Source organism: Eumetopias jubatus, unplaced genomic scaffold, assembly GCF_037043125.1.
Source record: "Eumetopias jubatus isolate StellerSeaLion01/CBP00866 unplaced genomic scaffold, mEumJub1_p1.0 scaffold_6, whole genome shotgun sequence".
Classification (NCBI taxonomy): Eukaryota; Metazoa; Chordata; class Mammalia; order Carnivora; family Otariidae; genus Eumetopias; species Eumetopias jubatus.
The window spans coordinates 78,558,633-78,580,850 of record NW_028274812.1 but is presented as its reverse complement, the minus strand read 5'-3'; the positions used below and the strand labels follow the sequence as shown (position 1 = coordinate 78,580,850).

Below are 22,218 nucleotides of genomic sequence, written 5' to 3'. Positions count from 1 at the left end.
CTTTACTATCTTATTTAAGTTTCCAAATTACCAAATATGGTAGGTATTATCCCGATTTTAGAAATGAGGAAGCCGAGAAGCTAAAAAATTAAGTAATTTGCCTAAGGCCACACATCTCGACTAAAGCAGACTCAAGATTTATAACCTAATTTTAAATGAATCTTTGCTGCCTTTGTTCAAACTGGTTTTCTCAGAGAAAACTATAAATGTAGATGAGATCTAAGACTTCTCTTCATGCATAAGCTTCTTAGTGTCAACTGGATGCTTGTGTAGTAAGTCTATTTTTCAAGGCAAAGCTGTTTCCTTAACACTCACGTATTTTTAAGAATCAGGTTCCCCAGTACTCCTTATCCCCACCCACCAAAACTGCAGCCTTACTACAGAAACAAGTAAAATGACAGAAGCAACAAGTAAAACAAAGGTATGAACTATATAGGCAACACAACAAACAAGATGAGATATGGAAAATCTAGGATATAAAGTTACTTTGCTAATATGGTAAATATAGGAAAAATACAAATAGGCAATTAGCAAAAGATTGCTTTTCCACAAGATAAACATGCATTCAACGAATCTCCAAATTTAACCTTAAAAACAGCTTTTTTTCTTTTTAAAGATTTTATTTATTTATTTGACAGAGAGAGAGAAAGCACAAGTAAGCAGAGCAGCAGGCAGAGAGAGTGGGAGAAGGAGAAGCAGACTCCCTGCCAAGCAGGGAGTCCGACATGGGGCTCAATCCCAGGACCCTGGAATCACGACCTGAGCTGAAAGCAAGACGCTTAACTGACTGAGCCACCCAGGTGCCCCTAAAAACAGCTTTAATGTACCTAAGTCTCTTCACCCCTGTCATTTATTATTGAACTAGGGTTGTTTATCGTAGGCAAATACAGAGTAAATTAAATAGGCATAATGTGGGTAAGGAGGTTGGAAAAAGGACAATGCCTGAGATTATTTTTTGAAAGTAATATGCCTCATACACGTTCATGTATCTCTTCCACAGAAAATCAGTTAGAAGCTAGTGATAACAGATTGGTGTGATCTTTCTTTTCCCCTCATTAAAGAGGTTCTAGAGGACTGGAAAGCTTCTGAACATTTTCGTTCTCCTGCCCTGAGAATGAAATTCCAGTTCAATTTTCACAATTTACATCAAGGACTAGGAGATACAAAACAGGATTTATAAGCAGACAACAAAATAAGACAGCGTTAAGAATGCACTGAGATAAGCTCAAGGCTTGGTTCTTAAATTATGCAGGTATGAGTTTTAACATGCTGAGTGTAATGAACTGATAACCCAATTCATTAATAAACCTTAATTTCTTAAAAACCAGTTTTGGGGGGAGGGGCGCCCAGCTGGCTCAGTTGGTTGAATGTCTGCCTTCGACTCAGGTCATGATCTCGGGGTCCTGGGATCGAGCCCCTCAGCAGAGTCGGCTTCTTCCTCTCCCTCTGCCCCTCCCCTTGCTAGTGCACACGCTCTCTCTCAAATAAATTAATAAAATCTTTAAACACACACACACAGTTTCTGGGGTTTGGCCTTAATTCAAAGCCATCCTTGGACCAAGTCTCTCTCTTCTTCCAACCATCTATTCCATTTTTTACTAGCTACCCATTTGTGAACTTTTCTTGTCCCACTCCAGTTCATCAATCACCAACTTCCTCTTCATTTAATATTTACTAATGCTGAGGAGTTGGGTCTATAGAGAGCAATGAAACATAATCTCTATCCTCCAGGCCCTAACAGTGATAAGGAGAAGAAAATAGTAGAAAAGGAAAAGAAAATAAAGAGACACAACTATGTGACAAAAGCTACAGGAGAGAGAAGTGTAAGTGGACACTGAAATTTTAAAGGATGAATAGATATTCAGAGAACAGACAAAAAGAGACACTGCAGAAAGAAATAAAACATGTACAGAGACAAAGGGATAAAAGAGTTTAGCTGACTGTTAAAAACTGCCAAAGAGTTGTACAAAACTAGCACAGGTACAGGTGAGGAAAAGGTGGGAAAGATGGGAAAAGGTCAGTTTTGTGAGCCACATTACAGTTAAGACTATTTGAAGTCAGTGATAGAAAGGAGACACAGCATGATCATATATGCATTTTAGAACTTTTAGAGTTCTCAACTGGAGGCAATTTTGCCCCAGGGACATTTGGGAATGTCTGGAGACCTTTTTTGGTGGTCACAATTGTAGGGGGCTGGAGGTGAGGAGTGCTACTAGCATTTACTGGGGCAGGGATGCTGATAAAACACCCTACAACGCACAGGACAGTAGCCTACAACAAAGAATTACCTGGCCCAAAATGTAAATAGAGCTGAAGTTATGAAACCCTGATTTAGAGCTATATCTTACAAAGGGTACTGGAATAAGGCTAGCGGCAAGGGATTAGGTAGTCCATAAATTCTAGGACAGCAGAGGTCATGTTCTTGTTTATCCTGCAACTTCAGATCCTAGCCCAGTGCCAGATATAATACAGATTCTATATTTACTTAGTAAGTGAATGAATGATGTTAGAGCCCCAGGCAAGAAGTACCAAGGCCTAAAATGTGGCTGTTGCAGTGGTAATGAAAAACAGATTCAAGAGACTAGAATAGAATACATATGCCTTATTTACTAAATGAATGTTAAGACATGAATTAAGAAGTCTAACTCCCAGGCTTGGAATAACAAGTTTCAGAGGGTCAGAAATTCTATTTTACACATTTTAAAGTTTCAGACAAATGTGAGATATTCAAATTGAGAAGTACAACAGTTTGCATGTAGTCTGAAAAAAATCTAAGAAAGGAAAATCCAATTTATCACCCCACTCTTCTTAAATGATCCCTGAGTTTAAAACAGTAAGTTCAACCTAAAAAATAAACATACCCTAAATGCAGTATGGTAACCTGGATCAGATCCTGGAACAATAAAAGGTAATTAGTGGGAAAATCTGGTGAGATATTAAAAAGGTCTGGTGTTCAGTTAATAATAATGTGCCAATGTGGGCCCTATAGTTTTAAGATTATAAAATTAGGAAAAACTGCATAGAGGGTAAAGGAACTGTGAATTGTCTGTGCAACTTTTAGTAAATAATTTCTTATTCCAAAATTAAGTTTATTTTAAAAAATCTGTATCTCAAATGTGTCAAAATTTAAATATCTGAATCTATAGTATAAACTTCTAAATCTATAGTTTATGAAAAGCTAAAATGTTAAGCTTTTTTTTTCTTATGTCCATTGATACTTGGTAGTACTACACAGACCAAGGAAATAGCAAAGAAAATCTTAAAGGTAGCCAGAGAGAAAACAGCAAAGAGGAATCAACCAAAGATATATATATTTTTTAAAATCTTCTAACCCATACTCTGTGGTAACTTGAAATGACACAATGTATCACCATGCAGGCAAAAAGCTTAACAAACTTTTCTTTCCATTACCACCCTACTCCCAATTTTGTAGCAATGACAAAACATTCAAGACTGTCACCAAGGGGAACCGACAAGACATGACACTAACTAGGACTATATAAGTAGAGTCGTTTTTGATTAGTCCAGCTTTGCTTTAGTGACTTAAAAAAAATTATATGCAAATACAAAAAAGCAGGTAAAATTGGCTTTCTAATAGTTATTTTTTTAAATATAAATTATAGAACAAATATTTTCCTGAAAATATGAATGGAAGAAAAAAACATTTATCTTAAACCCTAGAAGTGAAATTAAGTCTTTCAAAGAGGTACAAAAATGACCTACTTGGTAATTAATTCTGTTACCTAAATACACCAGTTGCATTTCTCTGCTGTGACATAAAACTCAAGATATTTTTTGCCATATTCCCTATATCCATGTCAGCAATACTTACTGATCTGATCATTATGATTTAATACCAATTTTCTTGAGTAGCCAAATGCTACTAGTTAGCTACTAAAAGCTAAACTGTTTAGCTTATTGAAAATAAGGCATAGCAAAATGGAGTTAGTCTCGTCTAATGACGCACTAAATGTGTAACCCTGGTCAAGATGCCGAACCTTTCAATGCCTCAATTTCCTTCTCCATAATATAAGAACAGCTCCTCTTACAGACCATTTAAGGTTTTAAAAGAAAAAATAAAGGGAAAATGCCTGGCACACAGTAATTACTCACATAGCAAAAATTAAGAGAAGTTACTGTCAATCATTCTTGTACTTTCATTGGCTACCACAGGGCCACTGGACCTGCAGTTTTTCAAGAGAGGATGAACTTCTCCCTGTAGGTAAAGCTCCTATAGTATTTTACCTTCCCCTTCTTTAAAGAAAACTGTTCTGCCCCCAGTATAATTTTCTAAGTGCAAACATAAAATATACTCCATAGTGACTCAAATCCTTTCTAATTTTAATAGTTGTTCTTTGTATAGAGTCCCTATAGATATCATTATGTAACTAAGACACTCATATGCTGAAAAAAAAATCATCCATGATTGCCTGCCATACAAATATTACACAGGATACCCTTGGAAAGGTCAGAGACAAACCAGAATATGTCACAGAGACAAAAAGATGAAAATCATGAAAGAGAAGGTGATAAAGAAGATTAAGTAAGAAAGTCTAGCATCTGTTCAACTGGGGTCCCAAAGGGGAGAGAAAGATGGTATTTTAAAAGATAATGGCTGAGAATTTTCCAATGCCAGTAAAAGACATTACAGATTCAAGAAACCCAGTGGATCTCGAACAAGATAAAAAACAAAAACAAAAACCCACCAACACCAAGACATATCATAAACTGCAGAAAACCAGCAAGAGAGATGACCTTCCAAGCAGCAACAGTTAGGAGATTTAAACCCAAATCTACCAATAATTATATATATAGGATAAAATGCCCTACACAATACAAAGATTGCCATACTGTATTTTTAAAAAGCCACTTCTATGCTATTTTTAAGAGATATGGAAAATAAAAAGACCAAAAAAGGTTAAAAGTAAAACAACGAGAAAAGGTATACTATATTAAGCAAAAGGCAAAACTGTAATGTTGATGATCAGTATAATAACTATCCAGAAAAAGAAGAAATAGGTAGGATTTGGATAGGTGGAAGAAGGAGAATAACAATCCTAGACAGGCAAAAGAGTGGGGGTGGGAGAAGAGGCTATGACCAAAATATGAAAGTCTCTGAAAATTAAAAGTTTAGACTGGTGCGAGAGGAAGTATGACACCATTAATATATCTTAACCTCTTTTTACTTGAGCAGAAAAACAACAGAGCAAAGGTAGAATTAAATAAGATTAATACTACTGTGTTATAAGTATGACCTGGAAGGGAAAGAGGGAGAAGACACTGAAAGCAAGATCAGTTTGGAAGATGGTACAGCAATCCCGGTAGGAGAAGGGCCTGGTAGTAGAAGAGATAAAGGAACGAATCTAGGAGACATTTCAAGAGGAAGACCTATCTGCATCAGTTTTCCTTTGAAATTTTAAAGGCAAAAAAAAGCACTGCTTTATAAAAAAAATAACCAAACTATTTTTGTTTTCCACCATTATAACTAATCTGTAATACAATACACAGTCGCCCACAAAAATCAATCTAATACATTTTAGGAAACAATTTTTTGTAAAAGTAATGTATCAGTGAGCTAGTTAATTACATTTGGTACAGTATGTACAATCCATAATTACACATTATGACTTCTTCACTATTAAGATTACTGACATAGTAAAATGATAGCTTTTTCCTCTTTGAATGTTAATGCACAGAATATGAAATTCTTTTTAAGTAACTAAAACATTTTTATTTTCAAAAGCTCTTTACCAAGAGGATATCAATTTGGTAATGAACTTAAACAACTCACCAATGCTGGGTGGGCTACCATAGTTAATTGGTGACTCGGGTGGTCTTCCACAATGCAATGCAGCCAGAGCAGATCCTTTCCACACAACATGCTTGCAGCCTATTAAATACACATATTTTTATGGATCCAAAAATAGGACACACACACAAAAAAGAATGTCTAAATCCTATTAGAAATTTTTCATACTTTTATTTGTGCGTAGCAAGGACTGTCTTCCAGCTCCTAATAAAGTTTGTACTCCAGGAACGCTTTGTGGAATTTCTTGTTCAAGAAGAGGTCCTAGCCGATGACATATTTGCAGCAAGTGATCAGGTGCTAAATGTCTGTAATACTTCACCTATTATGTGAAAGACATATAAAATACTTGCTAAATAAGGTGATATAGTTCTTTATAATAAATAAAATATATTTTAAAAAATAGAGTAATTTGTTCTGGCTAGTCAACATTTCATTTCACTTGGGGTAAAAGTTCATGTTTATTCTGTGCAACCACCTGACTCACAGAATAAAATAGTTATCCCTTTAATTCATTGAGGAGAAAAACTGCTAAAGAATTAATGTAACTAAATATAGCCAAGTTATAAATTAGCAGATTTTAGTCAATGCAAATATTGAACAAAGAAAAAATATATAGCATTATAACCTAAAATGATTATGTTGTAGTTTAACATTTTCATTTTCAAAAACTTCAAACAAAAAAGTCATCCAACTGTAAAACATGAGTATTTTGGATCTTTTACATTATAAAGAATATCACCAGAATAATTAAGGATAAAAAAAAAACCTTGACAGTTCATGTTCTCATCACAAAATTTAAAAACACTTATATAGGGGGGCCTGGGTGGCTCAGCCGGTTAAGAGGCTGCCTTCAACTCAGGTCATGATCCCAGGGTCCTGGGATCGAGCCCCACATTGGGCTCCCTGCTTGGTGAAGAGTGTGCTTCTCCCTCTCCCTCTGCCTGCTGCTCTACTTGTGCTCTCTGTCAAATAAATAAATAAAACCTTTAAAAAAAAAAAACAAAACACTTAGAGAGCCTCTATGAAGAATTTTGTAATTTATTCACAAAAAACCTTAGAAAGGTGAAATTCCAACTATTAATTTAAATAAGTTTAAAATAAATCTACCTACTACAAAAAGTTTGGGCACTTTTGGAACAACTTCAAACACGCTTAATTTATGCTAGCATTTGAAAGCAAGATATGAAATTCTAGTATTTTTATTATCCATCCTGAAATTATTTTCAAAGAATCTAAAGAGAATTAAAGGAAAAAAGTATTTTATCACTTTATAGTTAGATTATCAAGTTATAAAAAATTTCTCAATATACTACCTAATAAATATTATATAGTTCAACTGTTCTCAACGTGAGTTCTGGGAACCCCCGGAGGTTCCTGAGGTAAAAATCATGAATAATACTAAAATGTTATTTTGCTTTTTCACTCTTTCATGAGTGAATTTTTCAGGGGGCCACCTGATATGTGATATCACAAAAGACTGAATGAGGCAGCAGATATAAGAATCTATTTAGCCAGACATTAAACGTTTCCCAAAATGTAAAACACCACCACTCTTCATAAATTTGTTTTGGAAAATAATTGCTACAAAAAATGTTAGTTTTTTTAATTTAAATAAAATATTTTAAAAATGCTTTAATTTTTAAATGATAAAGTGATTATAATCCATGTAAACAAAGAAAATTCAATAATTTTTATTAATATAAAGGGGTTCTGAGGCCAAGTGTTTGAGAACTGCTACTCAAGTTCACATAGTAATGGCAATTTTAAAATGAATTCCTTGTAAGATTGATTTGGGGAGGGAAGTAAGGGTTAAATCATTTCATTCCATCTTGTAGTATCTGTTATACTCTACCGATAGAAGAACATGAAAGGTATTTTTAAAAAGTTAGCTAATATTCATCCTTCTAAGCTGAAGCCAGTTAAGAGAAACCAACCTTACTTTTTATAATAATACATTCCTGTCATGGAGACAACACGCAGCCATACTGCCACACTGATAATTTAAAATAATACAGAGTGTGGCATATAGTAGTATTACTGGAATGAATACTTTAGAAAAGACGATCTAATACAAATTATATATACTATATTATGTGCCTCTGAAAAATCCTGAGATAAATCTATTTGATTTTGTTTAATGCAATTTTCCAAACTTGTGAAGCTACGGATTCCCTTTCCCCCTAATATCATCTTGACTTAAAACATACTCTTTCAAACACTAGTATGATTAGCTAAGCAAAAACACATTTAGAATAAAATATACCAAAATAGAAATTTTTTAAATTGTATTTATATTTTTCTCTAATCTTCCCTAAAATAATTTACTTAAAAATAAAATTTAAAGGAAAACATCTACAACATTTATAGGGTCCCTTCCAGTTCTAAACTGTATATAATTATTCTAATGTAATTTCTTTACATTGATCTAAATTCCTTTCAAAAATTTTACTTTAACCATGAAGTTCATTACTTACTAACTTCAGTTTTGTGATTATGCTGTTTTAGAGTCTTTTTGCAAAATACATTTCAGCTGAAAATCCTTATTGAAGAATTCAAAAATATTATGAATCCACTTTTTCAGAGTCTTTCCTTGGTGATTTAGTGTATTTTTCAAAATCGACTTTCACTTTAAAGTTAGGAAAGATACTTTCAGTTCTTAAAATCCTCAGGCTTTCTGGCTTATGAGACTTTATATAAGCTGATTCCTCTGCTGGAAATCTGCTCTTACCCATTCACCTCCCCATCTCATTCTCCTTCATGTCTCAGTCTATACTTCACTGCCCTCCATGACCTATTACAACACTTACACCCTTTCTTTTTGGACACACTACCTTTTCGTTTCCATAGCACATTATACTCCTTCCCAAAACGTTCTTTTACCCCACTCATCAGTGCTCTGTAGTACTTATATCATATTAGTTGCTCATATCTAGATCTCAGTGGGAATCTAATTATAGTTATGATCCTCTACCTCCAAAAAACACACATACATGCCCTAACTCTGTCTTGCCCTTGTTTTGGAGGTTCCTCAGACCCCTGCAGTATCGTAAGATTGCCAATTTACTTGTCCATGACCTATATTGGAAGACATGGGATTAGATCTTGTTTACCTGTCTACCCAGTACCTAATGTAGTACTTGTAGTTAAGTGTTTGTTAGATAAGTGAACACATGACAATATGCAGTAACTACTGACTCTTCCTTTTCTATCTAGCCATTAAATGGTGAAGTTCTTAAGATCCAGGATCCCAGAGCCCAGTTCCACACTTTATTTCTTCTCACTCAATACTCTCTCCTTGAACAATTATTATACGAATGATTCTCAAATTTGTATCTATAGTCTACACCTGCTTAACAAACTTCCTTAAGACATCTCTCTTTGGAGTCCCAAAACCTCAACTCAACATATGCAAAAATGAACTCATGATCCTCATGTCAACACCCTCCCCAAAATGTTTCCTACTTTGACAAACAACACCATCCATCCAGCCTCAAACCAAGAAGTCACATTTTTTTAATACTGCCTATTCCTCCCTTCCACTTCATTCTTAACATCCAAGTAGTCACCAAGTTCAACTGATTTTCTCTTCCTATTCTTAAACTCTATCTCCATAACAATGACCCAATTTCAAATCATCTTTGCAATAAACTCCCATCTTTCCCACATCCACTCATACCTCCTACACCTCATTCTATTCTATAATCTCTTCTATTCCAAATCTGTTCTCTATATTGCAATCATAATGCTCTTTCTAAAACCTTTATCCGGTCAAGTCATCCCTACTTAAAACACTTCAGAGACTTTCCTTGCTCTTTGGCCATCCAACTCCTTAACATGGGTCTACAAATCCTGAAAGGCACGTATGGTCCACTCATTTCTTTGCTCCATATGGCACATTCCCAACCCTACACGCTCCAGCCCCCACTTTCCACATTTAGACATATTGGTCTTCCTTCAGTTTCTTTACCTGTACTCTCTCCTGTTAGGCTTTTCCCATGTGGCATACTCCACATTTCCCCACATCTCCTTGCCCAAACAACTCTTTTATGTGCTTCAGATCTTCCCTCCAATGTAACCTCCTTTGTTTCCCTTTACTTTACCAGTCTAAGTGTATTATCTTGGCTGCATGCTCTTGGTGATTCTTCCTTATCATGCACCAGTCTATGATTACACATTTAAAAGTTCAATAATTTAATGCTTTTCTTCTCAACGTCACCATTAACTAGAAGAGATTAAGAACCATGTCTTTTTTTGGTTCTAGCTGCATCCCATACATACATTCATACACACACACACCCCTATCCACCCACCCATCCACCCAATATGCACTTTTAAAAAAACCAATGACAACTTTCTTTTACTACCTTTTTAAAACATTATTCTTAATGAATATTAATCCATGTCACGGGAAAAATTTTAAGATATTAATATGGTTCAAAAAAATTAAAATGTTCATTTATGGCTATACATATATGGTTTTTAGTTTCCAAAGGAGTAAGAACACCGTACCTTTAATATTAACTTAAGATTTTTAGTCTAAATGGACTTTTATTTTATTTATTTACACTAATAAATAACTGAAAGGAAATGAAAATTAAAAGGGAAATCAGAAGTGATATTGTAATAAAATCCTTTATCCAAAACATCTGAAATCTGGATTCTCGGTAACTGTACACTATCATTTGGAAAAACAAAACAACATTCTCGATTCTAATATACTGATTACTTTCCATGACCAATGCTGCTTTAAATTTCTTAAGATATTCAACACATAAAAAACATGACCAAATTATAAAGTTAACTGTGATAAATCTTAACACTATCATAGCTAACACATATTGACTGCACTCTAAGTGCTAAGCCTTGTCCTAAATGTAGTAAGTTATACATATAGAAGTTCAGCTCATTATTTTAACAACCCTAAGAGATTTGAACTATTACTTCCATTAATAAATTATTATACAGTAAGATAAAACAAGGTTCCCAAGATCACACACGTTAGTGGATGGTAGAGATAAGACAGTTTAACTCCAGTCCTCATTCACACTGCCCGTAGTACCTACTGCCTCAAATAAATATATATATGTATTATTTCAATACTGAAGCTAAAAAAAGACATTTTGAACAGTTTTCAACACAGACATTAAAGTGAAACAAAAAGAAACATTCTTAAATTCACTTTCACTACTAAGCAAACTAGCACAAAAGCACAAATTCCTATAGGTAAAGGATACCTATAGGTAAACTAAGGATAGAAAATAAAACTACAATAATAGGGTGACAATCCTAAATATTCTCTCCCACAATGGCTAAAGGAAATCAATGTGATCAACCCTACTTTTCTCAGTATTTCTAAGATTAAAATTTTAAACTCTTAAAGTCAGAAGGTATAAACAGATTAAATAACCAAGGGATTACTACCATAAAATTTATGATTACTATTCTTAAAAAGAATAATGCATTTTCAGCTGTGTTCCATTTTTTAAATTTTCATAAACATTTCATCTTCTCTCCCACTCAAGATACAACAGCCTGCTTTATGGATGCAAACTCTGATGCCATCCCATGGAGATTCACTCCTACACCAGGGGGGGTTAGTCAGAGCTTTTCCAAACTTCTCATATCCCCACCCCCCACCTCCAATCCCATTTGAGAATCACTTAATATGGTAACAACAGTCTTCGGGTTAACTGTCCATAATTAATGGTTAAAACCGGAATTAAAGGTGTCTCTTTGTAACTATATTATGTTATCTGTAGCAGAAGTCAGCAGACATTCTCTCTGAAGGGTCAGATGGTAAATATTTTAGGCTTTGGAGACAACTATCTGTTGTACATATATATTTTTACCAACTCCTTAAAAATGTAGTAACTTTAGCTTTGGGGCCTTAAAAAAACAGACTTCCTACACGATTTACCTGCAGCAACCATAGTTTACCACCCCTGATCTAAACAATTCTTGGTTCTATCTATGTTTCCAGTAGCAGGGATAACAGAATTCTGTGGAAGACACAACTCTGTTCATGCCTTGCCCATCTTGGCCCAAATCATAAACCCGTATCACTCCTTTCTCAGGTTGATATAAAACATTTCTACAATTATCAATTACAATTTGAACAACAGGATCCTCTTCTGAAAATGTGAACTACAGCAAGGAAGGAACAAGAAAAAACTGAGCTCTTTTGAGTTTATTTTCCTGCATCTTTAGTTAAAACAATCTGCTTCTGCTTGCTATGCTACTTCATATAAACAGCGGTTCTTCCCAGCCAAGAAAATTTTGCCACTGTCAATGGAAATTATCATTAAAAGGTAAATTTTATCAGTGGGAAGAAAATATAAAAAATCTGGAAGTCACTGCATTCTACCAGACATACTGTCATTAAGAACTCTACTCAATTTTTAAAGAAAAGGTCAGTAGTTTGAGAGCTCTAAAGTCAAACAGTCTAGGTTTAATCTTGCTGAGTGCAGGGAAAACATTTACTCTACTACTCAATGTCCTCATCTACAAGACTGAGACTGCCAAGTCACCACCTTGGGGGGTACTCATAGTAGGTGACATAAGAGTTGGCTGTCACTTCAATTATACTCCATATTACATACTACATGTTGCTCTTTCATGTTGAAAATCTTTCTAGACCTACACAAGGAAAAAACATTTTGGAAATCTTTTTAAGGAACTTTCCAAAATGAGGTTAGAGGAATGTAATTCATTAAACTACTTGATTTACCTGTACGATCTAGAAATGCCAGTCCTTCTTTCAGCATACAATTAAGAAGTCCCTATGAAAATAAGATCCACCAAATATCTGGCACTACTATGTCCTAAACACCTGATTGGTTCTAAAAATGTCTGTTTTTCACATCTGTTTTCTAAATTTTTTCAGATCTGAGAGGCTAGTTACTTCTGCTCTCCACTATAGTTCTGAGTTCTAAAAAGTCAGCTTAATGAAATAGTTCTTATTTTTACAACTATCCTAACATATAAACAAAATCACAAACTTAAAAAACCCTATTTGCTATTAGTCATTTCTAAGCCTATTTTTAAAACCAGATCTCAAATTCTCAAAACTTTCAACTTGTAATTATAAATCTGTTATCATCATTATAAAGTATACGTTAAATTACATCTACAATCTTTAAAAGCAAGTTTACATTTTCTAGGTATTTAAAAAAAACTATTTTTTAAATGACTTTATTTTTTTTTAAAGATTTTTATTTATTTATTTGAGAGAGAGAGAATGAGAGATAGAGAGCACGAGAGGGAAGAGGCTCAGAGGTAGAAGCAGACTCCCCGCCGAGCAGGGAGCCCGACGCGGGACTCGATCCCGGGACTCCAGGATCATGACCCGAGCCGAAGGCAGCCGCCCAACCAACTGAGCAAAAAAAACTTTAATAGCTTTCTACACAGAAAAATTACACAATAGTTACTCTGCCAAGTATTCTCAAAATTTATCTTCACTAGCAAATAAGGTTAAGTATTTTCCCCATTTCACAGGTAAAGAAGTCCAAAGGTTACAGGTTCTCCGAAGTCATACATTTAGAAAGTAGGAGAAATAGGTATTCAAGCCCAGGTGTCATGATTCCAAGGTTACTATTGTTTTCATTACATTACAATTTCCTTCTCAAAACTTTAGTCCCTACTCCACTGTCACAGAGGTCTTACAATTACAAACTTAATAGGACCTACATAACCATTTTTCAAGTCAACAACTTCTAATCTAACTATTCTCAGAAGGACTCTTACATGCCTATGACTTCTTTGTAATTAAAAGTATAATAAAATTAATATAGAATCTTATTGTCAAAATTAATCTTGGTGGTCTATTTACTCTTGTCAATAAACATGCTTGAAAGACTGTCTTCACAATTTAGTCAACCACCTAAGAATTCATTTAGATAATAATTCAGCTAGTATTATCAATACAAATGTGTCTTTTAAAGAATATACACAGTGCTCTTCCAGATTTTATTCATCACAACCTGACTATATTTTGCTTTAAAAAAAAAAAAAAAAAAGCACCTGGGTGGCTCAGTGGGTTAAGGATCTGTCTTCAGCTGGGGGTTGGGCTCCCTGCTCAGCAGAGGGCCTGCTTCTCCCTCTCCCTCTGCCCCTCCCTCCCCTCGTGCTCTCTTACTTGCTTTCTATCTCAAATAAAATCTTTAAAAAAAAAACAACCCACTTTATTCCGAATTTAGGTTTCCACAAACCACAAAAGATGCTCTATAAAAATTAATTTAAAACACTACAAAATAACAAAATTTAACTTTTTAAAACATTCTGAAGTTTTGTTTTTAAATCAAATCATACTTTCTTAGCAAAATTTGTGCAATAAGAAATCCTCTTTAAAACATTTACTAAAATATAAATTTCAAATATGAGATTCTGTTGGCCAAATTATTGTCTATCAATTTAAAGATGGAAAATCCTTAAACTGTTTATTCTTAAAATGCCAATATAAATACTCTTAAGAGAACGACCAGTTTCATTTTTAGTAATGTTTCAGTTTCAAACCTTGCACTCGAAATAACTAACACCACACATACAATCGCAGTGAAGTTGTTTTTAAAAATGAGTATTTCTCCAAGTTGCTTAGAATTTACTATTTCCTCACCCAAAATCTAAACCACAATCAAATGACACAAGGTAGGTATTTCTTGCATTTATACTATAACCTCTGCCGAGAGGCTATGTGCCGGTTCTCTATCCCTGAGAGACCAAATGGGTCATGCTGCCATGATCATAGGCCATCTGGAGTCTTAGAATGCACGGATTCTTTACCTGCTTCCTTGGCAGTAGGCTGCCATTATCCATGCTACCATAGACAACCCAAGTTTTACACTACAAATCTCATTCCTTTTACAATTTAGTTTTAACTTAAGCAGGAGGTGCATTAGATCATGTTGCTAATAACTACATTTTCTTAGTATCAAAAAATTCTCCTCCAACCAACCATCGTTTTCCTTATCTGTAATCCTTGAGCTCAAATAGGCTGCTTCTGTGTATGTAAGGCAAATAAAGCTGGACCTGCTTCACACTTGATGACTGCCTTCTCTGTAGTGACCAAAGGTTCTCACTTAAGTATTTCACTCTTCTATATCATAACTTTGATTTTTTAGCACACTGAATTCTCAAATTTCATAGAGAAAAGTATTATCATTTTCTCCAATCTAAATACTTAAAATTTCTATATTCTATATGCTCAGTATCATATATTTATTCATTCCAAAATTATTAATTTTCACAAATTACTCATAATTGTACCCGTTTTCTCACAAAATAAAAATTGATCTTTACACATTTTAAATTTATGTCTAAAATTTTAAATTTGGTTCCTATTATAGCCTTTATTAATTTTAGATGTAATTACAAAAGCAACAGAAATATCTTAAAAGAAAAATACACTGCAAATGAAAAAACAAAAAAGAAAAATACTCTCATTTTAATGCCTTTCTTGAATTCAATTAAAGTTCATCAAAATGAATACACTTAGTACACTCTGTTAACTTCCACTTTGCTTAGTATTACAGATACTTTCCTGTGAATTCAGAAACGTAAACAACAAAATGAATCTGTCTAGTATTTCTTGTCCAGAACAAGTTGTCTAGGATACAATTTTATTTGTTACAATTGTGTAGTGACATGATAGATAACTACAAAATTTGGGAAAAAGAAAAATGACTTCAGCAGACTAGAGAAGGAGTTTCTAGATTAAAAAAACCAAAAACTTGTGGTCTGACAAAGAAATTTTGAGTGGATTAAAAAAATTGGCATTCACGGATTTATTTAACCTAGTCCTCACTTAAAGATTAATTCAAAGTCTGTATTAAGCTGTTTAAAATATACATTTTTAAGCCAGACTGACAAGACAAAACATCTCCCCTCTCTGACAATTTCAAAAATACAAACTATCGTGAGTTTAAAATTACACAAATCTCTGAACAGAAGGAGACAGAAGCGACAGCCAAGCTCCGTTCACATATTCCTAAATGTCATCTAATCACCAAAAGATACAAAACCTTCATATATTCTCTAATCAATTTTGGATATTTCAACCACCCAAACATTTTTTAATGTTAATTAGTCCACAAAAACATAGAATCACTATACAGACCACCAAAAATTTTCTAGAATTCTATCCACAATGCTTTAAAAATTATTTATTTTGGGGGCACCTGGGTGGCTCAGTTGTTAAGCGTCTGCCTTCGGCTCAGGTCGTGATCCCAGGGTTCTGGGATCGAGCCCGGCACCCGGCTCCCTGCTTGGCAGGGAGCCTGCTTCTCCCTCTCCCACTCCCCCTGCTTGTGTTCCCTCTCTCGCTGTGTCTCTCTCTATCAAATAAGTAAATAAAATCTTTAAAAAAGTAAAAAATAAAAATTATTTATTTTTGGTATTTACTATACTTTTTTCTTTATATTTTAGGCTTACTTATTTCATCTTGGATCTACAACATAATTATACTAACAGTATCTTCCGAAAGTTTAAAGCACTGTAAGCTTAAAGCACTTTTTACACTGTAGCTGCTATGTTCAGAAAATTATGCACACTTTGTTTCTGGAATAAAACTGTTTTTTCTTAAACTTTCATGTATTAATAAAGCATGATAATTAATAAAGTAAAAAATAAAAATTATTTATTTTTGGTATTTACTATACTTTTTTCTTTATATTTTAGGCTTACTTATTTCATCTTGGATCTACAACATAATTATACTAACAGTATCTTCTGAAAGTTTAAAGCACTGTAAGCTTAAAGCACTTTTACACTGTAGCTGCTATGTTCAGAAAATTACGCACACTTTGTTTCTGGAATAAAACTGTTTTTTCTTAAACTTTCATGTATTAATAAAGCAATAACTGGAAACTACTACCATGACTGAAGTTCTGATAATAGCAACACAAACCCTTACATAGTGCTTCTGAAGTGCGTTATCACTCACAGAATCCTACAAAATAGGGGCTATTATTAGCCCATTTTACAGACTGGGGAACAGAAGACTCCAGCAGTACTATTTTGCCTTGTAACAGTCATGTAAAATACTATTGTGTAGTTGGGGATGGGATAATCCAACTCCCCCTTATGTTCAAGCCACTTTACAATTACTCAGGAGAATAAAGAATTTAACAGGTACTTAGTCCATTTAAAAATCTTTGCAAATGCCTCAAACTTCTGTAATAATGGCATCTACCAACAGAACAACCGTATGGGTAAGAAAAGATGAAGTTTTGCCCATTTCAGCCCTTTAGCATGTAACATTTCCCTAACACATAATGTATTGTTCATTATAAGGATTACAGAGATATTAAAACCCTGTCTTAGAGACTACCAAGATGAGTTTACCATGTTACTGATACTCTATTAAAAAAGGAAACAGTAACTGTATTAGGCACATTCACTTCATTATTTGTCACTCTCCACTCCCAAAATTATACTGGTTAGGTTTTAAAACACCGTATTATCTTTAATATAGGACAGCAATACCTCATTCAAAAACGTGTTTTTTTTTTTTCCTAAAACCTGTCCCCTAACTTTCCTACTAATCAGCATACTCTAAATACATGCACACTTAAGATATACTTAAGTATATCCTATTCATGGTTCTTATTCTCTGAATTTAAGCCCAGCAATAATTTATGAAAACTAGTACTTAAACCATGGAGAGAAACATACTAATTACAGAATAAAGAGGTAGTCTACAATGTGGTTAGTGTCTCAAAAATACTCATCTATCTCCAAGAAGATATGATATTACAACCTAAGAATGGCACTATAAAAAACATTTATACAATTTTCTACTCTGCATGTTTTCTCCATATCTATTTTCTTGTGTTTTGGATAATCAACAACAAAATGAAAGAGCTGAGTTTTTAGAGACAATTTATCACTATTTCAGATTAGAAAAATTTTAATTCACATATTTTACAAATGAGATAACTTAGGCCCAAAGAAATTCCATGACTTGCTTGAGGTAACCTGCAGGCTTGACTGTTGGCAGGGCTAAAAATCACAATCTCTATCTCCTGACTCCCAATCCTTCACTTGAACAAAAAGATTTCTAATAAGTGGAATGATTTTAAGAAAACCAAATACTGCTACAAAAATTAAAATAAGAATTACATCATTTTAACAGATTAGCAAAACATGAACACAGTTCAAAAAAAAAAAGCCCCGTAAGAAATGTAATCAGAATTCTAAATTTGGTAAAAATGTTTAAAAATTCTGCCTCATAAGCACGCAATCACCACTAAGTAAGTTGACAACTAGATAGCAAAACCAACTAATAACCTCTATTCAATAATAAACCAACCAATTCCACTATTCAAACAGAAATAAATGAGAAAGCTTTCTCTTTAGTCCAAAAATTAGTTGAGTTTTCCTGTTCTAAACAAAGTTTGCCACCAATGCATGGCTCCTTTTAAAAAATTAGAATTCTAATGAAAGTTTATAATATGCCCTCTTGTTTTAAAATCAACCTATATTTAAAAATATAAAATCTGATTAAACATACACAAGAGAGAAAAAAACCACTCAACTTCCTATCAAATTCTATTCACTGTTAAAAATGTTTTAAATCTTTAGATGATAATATCATGTTTTATCAAAACTTTTTCAATCACACCTGAAATAAGCACATCTTTTTTTTTAGCTGTAAACCTTTAAAACTACTCTTAAAACTCTACTTTCCTCTTGATCAAAACTCAAATCACTGTGATTTTATTTGTAGGTTGAGTACAAATGCTGATCTATGCTTGTTTTTAACCTCCCAAGTACAAATATTATACACCATCCTAAATAGCTGTAATTTGAGATTTTTCTAGAAATGTCAATCTGATATATAAATTCTTCCATTTAAAATATTATTCAATTTATCAGTTAATGTAGCAACAAATTTCCAGGTATAGGTAGACACTACTGAAACCACAAACAATAGTTATTTTCGTTTAACTCACCAAATAAACTTAAAACCAATGTTAAGTAAATTCAAATTCAACTGAAGGCAACTTAAATGTTTTCTAGGTCATAAGAATACAAGAGATTTTGCATATGCTTACCTAGACATAAAATTTCAAGATCCTACTATTAAACAAAAATGTGCTCAGATACTTAGTGTTCCAAAATGTTTGAGTTGATTCTCAAAAAGTCAAAGTTAAAGCAAATACCCACACACCTAGATATATAGTTTGATGGATGTAAAAGTACTCCAAAAGGTGTCTTGTATCCAGTAGATAGAGACTGACTAACATGCTAAATGAATAAAGGGAGAAAGTGAAACAGAGAACTCTAAATTTTAATGAGAATTCTTAACTGTCTCACGAGTATGCCAACATGACTATTCTGGTAAGAAGGTGAAAACACTCCAAACAAGAAAATCCACTTCCATGCAAAATAAGTGGATTTTGGAAACATAACAACACTAATGTAGACACCACTTATTGTCCCAATTCTGAAAAAGAGACAGGGAATATAAATTCATTTTATTAATATCTGAGAGATAAGAAACCCTCCCCCCAAAATTAAAAATGAACACTGGTACCCCTGTTTTTACTAGAGAAAACAAAATGATATTCTTACAAGCATCAGACATTCCCATAATTTGGCAAGACACCATCAGCTGCTTCACTTTTAAAAATATATTATTACTTAGAGTTTCCAACGTAAGAAAACACAGCAATCTTCAGTGACAGGGGTTTGTGGGTTTTTATGAGATGCAAGGATGACTTTTGTAAAAAGAAATGCAAAAAACAGTTTTCTAAAATCTGCCCAATTCTTAAAAACAGAGTATTATAATCTCTTTAATTTTTTTTCAAGTAAGGAAGACGTGGAATCCACTCAGGAATCTTGTCAAATATTTACAACCCCCCCCCCAAATCATTCACTGTAGCAAAGTATTAAATGAAACTAGCCTCAACTACTACTTGAAAACTAACAAAGTTGGGAACATATACACTGTTGTTAAGTTTCCCTTAAATTTCCTAAACGTGGGTTTCCCTCATTTCAACATCTGTAGGTACTTAACCTAGAGTAAATCATAAGAGCTTCAGATCCAAAAGTTAGATGTTCTACATCCAAATGAAAACAAAACCCATCAAAATCATGTCATGCCTTCACCTCACTTTCAATTTTGAAGTAGCTGAAACTTCCTAATCATTTCACAAGCCTTCGTGAAGTAACCTCACTCGTTATAACTACCTCAAAACATCAGTTCTGAATCAGTTGCACTGCACAGATTAAGCACCCCCCCCCCGCCCCGCCCAGGTCCCCTGGCCGTGTGACTGCTCTAACTGACCAACACACACATATTCATACAAACAACCTAAATCAGTTTGGGAGACAGAATATGGAAAATATTAACAACCGAATACAAATACGTTACTTTTCCAGTCACAATACTTAATAGGCCCGCTTTCAGAAGACAATTTTTAGAAATTACTAAACATACTCGCTTTGAAAACACAAAATTAAGAAACCGGTATTTTTCATGCGATTAAAATATATCACAATATAAACTGAAAAACTTTTACTTGCCAGGTTCCGTACCACAATAAATATAAGGGTAAAAATCAAAACTTTTCAGTGGCCTCCAGTAATAGTTTTTAACTAAAAAAGCGGAATAACACGAGAATTAGCAAAATTAGAAAAAAATCTGTTAAACTTCTGGCTTTTAGAGTGTTACAGCTTTTGCACTTCTGCAAATGTGTTTTGGTAAAAGCAAGATGAGCCTCTGGCCAACTGAAACCCTCAAACAAAAACCGTAGCTCTGAATTTAAGAAAAGCAAAAGAACCGAGAGAGAAAAAAAAATAACGCCTTGCTACGGTTCCGCTGCGGCTGAATAGCCTGCTTGTGAAATGCTAATGCCACTTCGGAGCAGTTAGTCACCAGCTATTGTGTGGGGCAGGAGAAAGCCGAGCCGACCGCGCGTGCAGAGCGAGCGAGCGAGCAAGCGCGCCCTCCTCCCTCGCGCCGCTCCCGCTGCCGCCGCCTCGCGCGCGCCCCCGCGCCCGCACGGACGCGCGCGCCGGCCCCTCCTCCTCCGGCCTTGCACTGCACAACACTCATGACGTACCTTTATTTCTAGCACATTAACAAAATATCACAAATAAATTGTCGGCAGCCCCTGCGGCCTCGGGGTGCGGGTCCCCCCGACCACTGCCCCCCGAAGCCCCCGCGACGGCCTCCCAACCCTCCCCGTGGCCTTTGGAGCTTTCACGTTCTGGGGCCAAGTTTTTGTCTCTGTAAAAAATTGCGGGAAATTCAATTTTTATTCGACTCGGGGAAAAGTTTCTTTGCTCCGCGACGTGAATGTCTCACCAGATTCTGGTAGGTCCTGGGATGCTCCTTCCCGGTCCAGTCGGTGCGGCGGGGCAGCAGCTGCGGGGAGAGGACGCCCCGTGAGCCCGGCCCCCAGCCCCGGCCCGCCCGCTCCCCTCCCCCGCCCGCCCCGCGCCCCGGCGGGGACCCCGAGCCCCGCGCCCCGCGCCCCAGCGGCGGCGGTGGCGGCGGCGCGGCCCAGGGGCGGCCGCGCGGCGGCGAGACGCGCCAGGCCGCCGCCGCCCTTACCTCCTTCTCGGCCACCTCGCGGATCAGCACCTGCAACAACAAAGCGGGGAGAGCTGAGCCCCGCGCCCCGGGCCGCAGCCCCGCCGCCGCCGCCGCCGCCGCCGCCGCCGCCCTCCCCCACGCCCGCGAGCGGCGAGCGCCGGCTCGGCCCGCGCCGCGCGCCGCCGTACCTGAGCCGCCTGCTGACAGGGTCCATCTTCCAGGAACCGGGCGATGAGGAAGTAGAGCTCTGCGCGGGAGAGGGGGACGGGGAGACACACAGGCTTAGCGGCCGGGCGGCGGGGGGCGGGGGACCGCGGGCGGAATCGCCCGGTGCCAGCGGCCCCAGCAGCCCCCCGACTTACCCGATCGCAGCTCCGAGAGGCCTTTCCTCTCACAAGACATGTTTATGGGTCACTTCAGGGCCGCCGGCGGGACACCCCGCCGCCGAGGGGAAGCGGGGATGGTGCCGCCGCCTGCCCTATAGCTGTCACTGTGTGTTCACGAGCCCAGCCTCGGCTCCACCATTCAAGCAACGGCGGCGGAGGCGGAGGAGGAGGAGGAGGAAACAACAACTCTCAGGCAGCGGCTACGGCCGCCGCCGCCTCCGCCGCGGATCCCTCCGCCGCAGAAAGGAGTCCACCGCCTTCGCGGCCCGGGCTTGGCCCTGTCCTCGGCCCGCGCCCCCGCCCCCCGGCGCAAAAAAGGAGTGCCTTCGACCCCGCGCCCCAGGGCCCCCACACCCAGTGTGGCGAGATCCCTGCCCCCTCCTTCCCGGCCAAAGGTGCGATTTATTTATTTATTTCCAGTCGGAGAAGATGTCGGAGCCGGAGCCGCGGGTTGGCTGAAAGGCGCTTTCTCTGTGGAGGCCGAC

General features: G+C 36.4%; 1 protein-coding gene across 3 annotated transcripts in view; it reads right to left on the bottom strand.

Annotated features, from left to right (window-relative positions):
• PHIP (PHIP subunit of CUL4-Ring ligase complex) overlaps window positions 1-21,981 on the bottom strand; it is a 132,105-nt gene extending 110,124 nt beyond the window's left edge. For 2 of the 3 annotated variants that reach the window (XM_028108003.2, XM_028108002.2), the window contains exons 1-6: window positions 21,710-21,980; window positions 21,536-21,594; window positions 21,366-21,395; window positions 21,117-21,176; window positions 5,978-6,128; window positions 5,792-5,890 (exon numbers count right to left, since the gene is read on the bottom strand). In XM_028108003.2, the coding sequence (XP_027963804.2) occupies window positions 5,792-5,890; window positions 5,978-6,128; window positions 21,117-21,176; window positions 21,366-21,395; window positions 21,536-21,594; window positions 21,710-21,749 (439 nt within the window). In that variant the 5' untranslated portion in view covers window positions 21,750-21,980. Of the gene's footprint in view, window positions 1-5,791; window positions 5,891-5,977; window positions 6,129-21,116; window positions 21,177-21,365; window positions 21,396-21,535; window positions 21,595-21,709 lie in introns of all 3 variants that reach the window. The other variant, XM_028108004.2, reaches the window with a different exon arrangement.
• Between the last annotated feature and the right edge of the window lie 237 nt (window positions 21,982-22,218).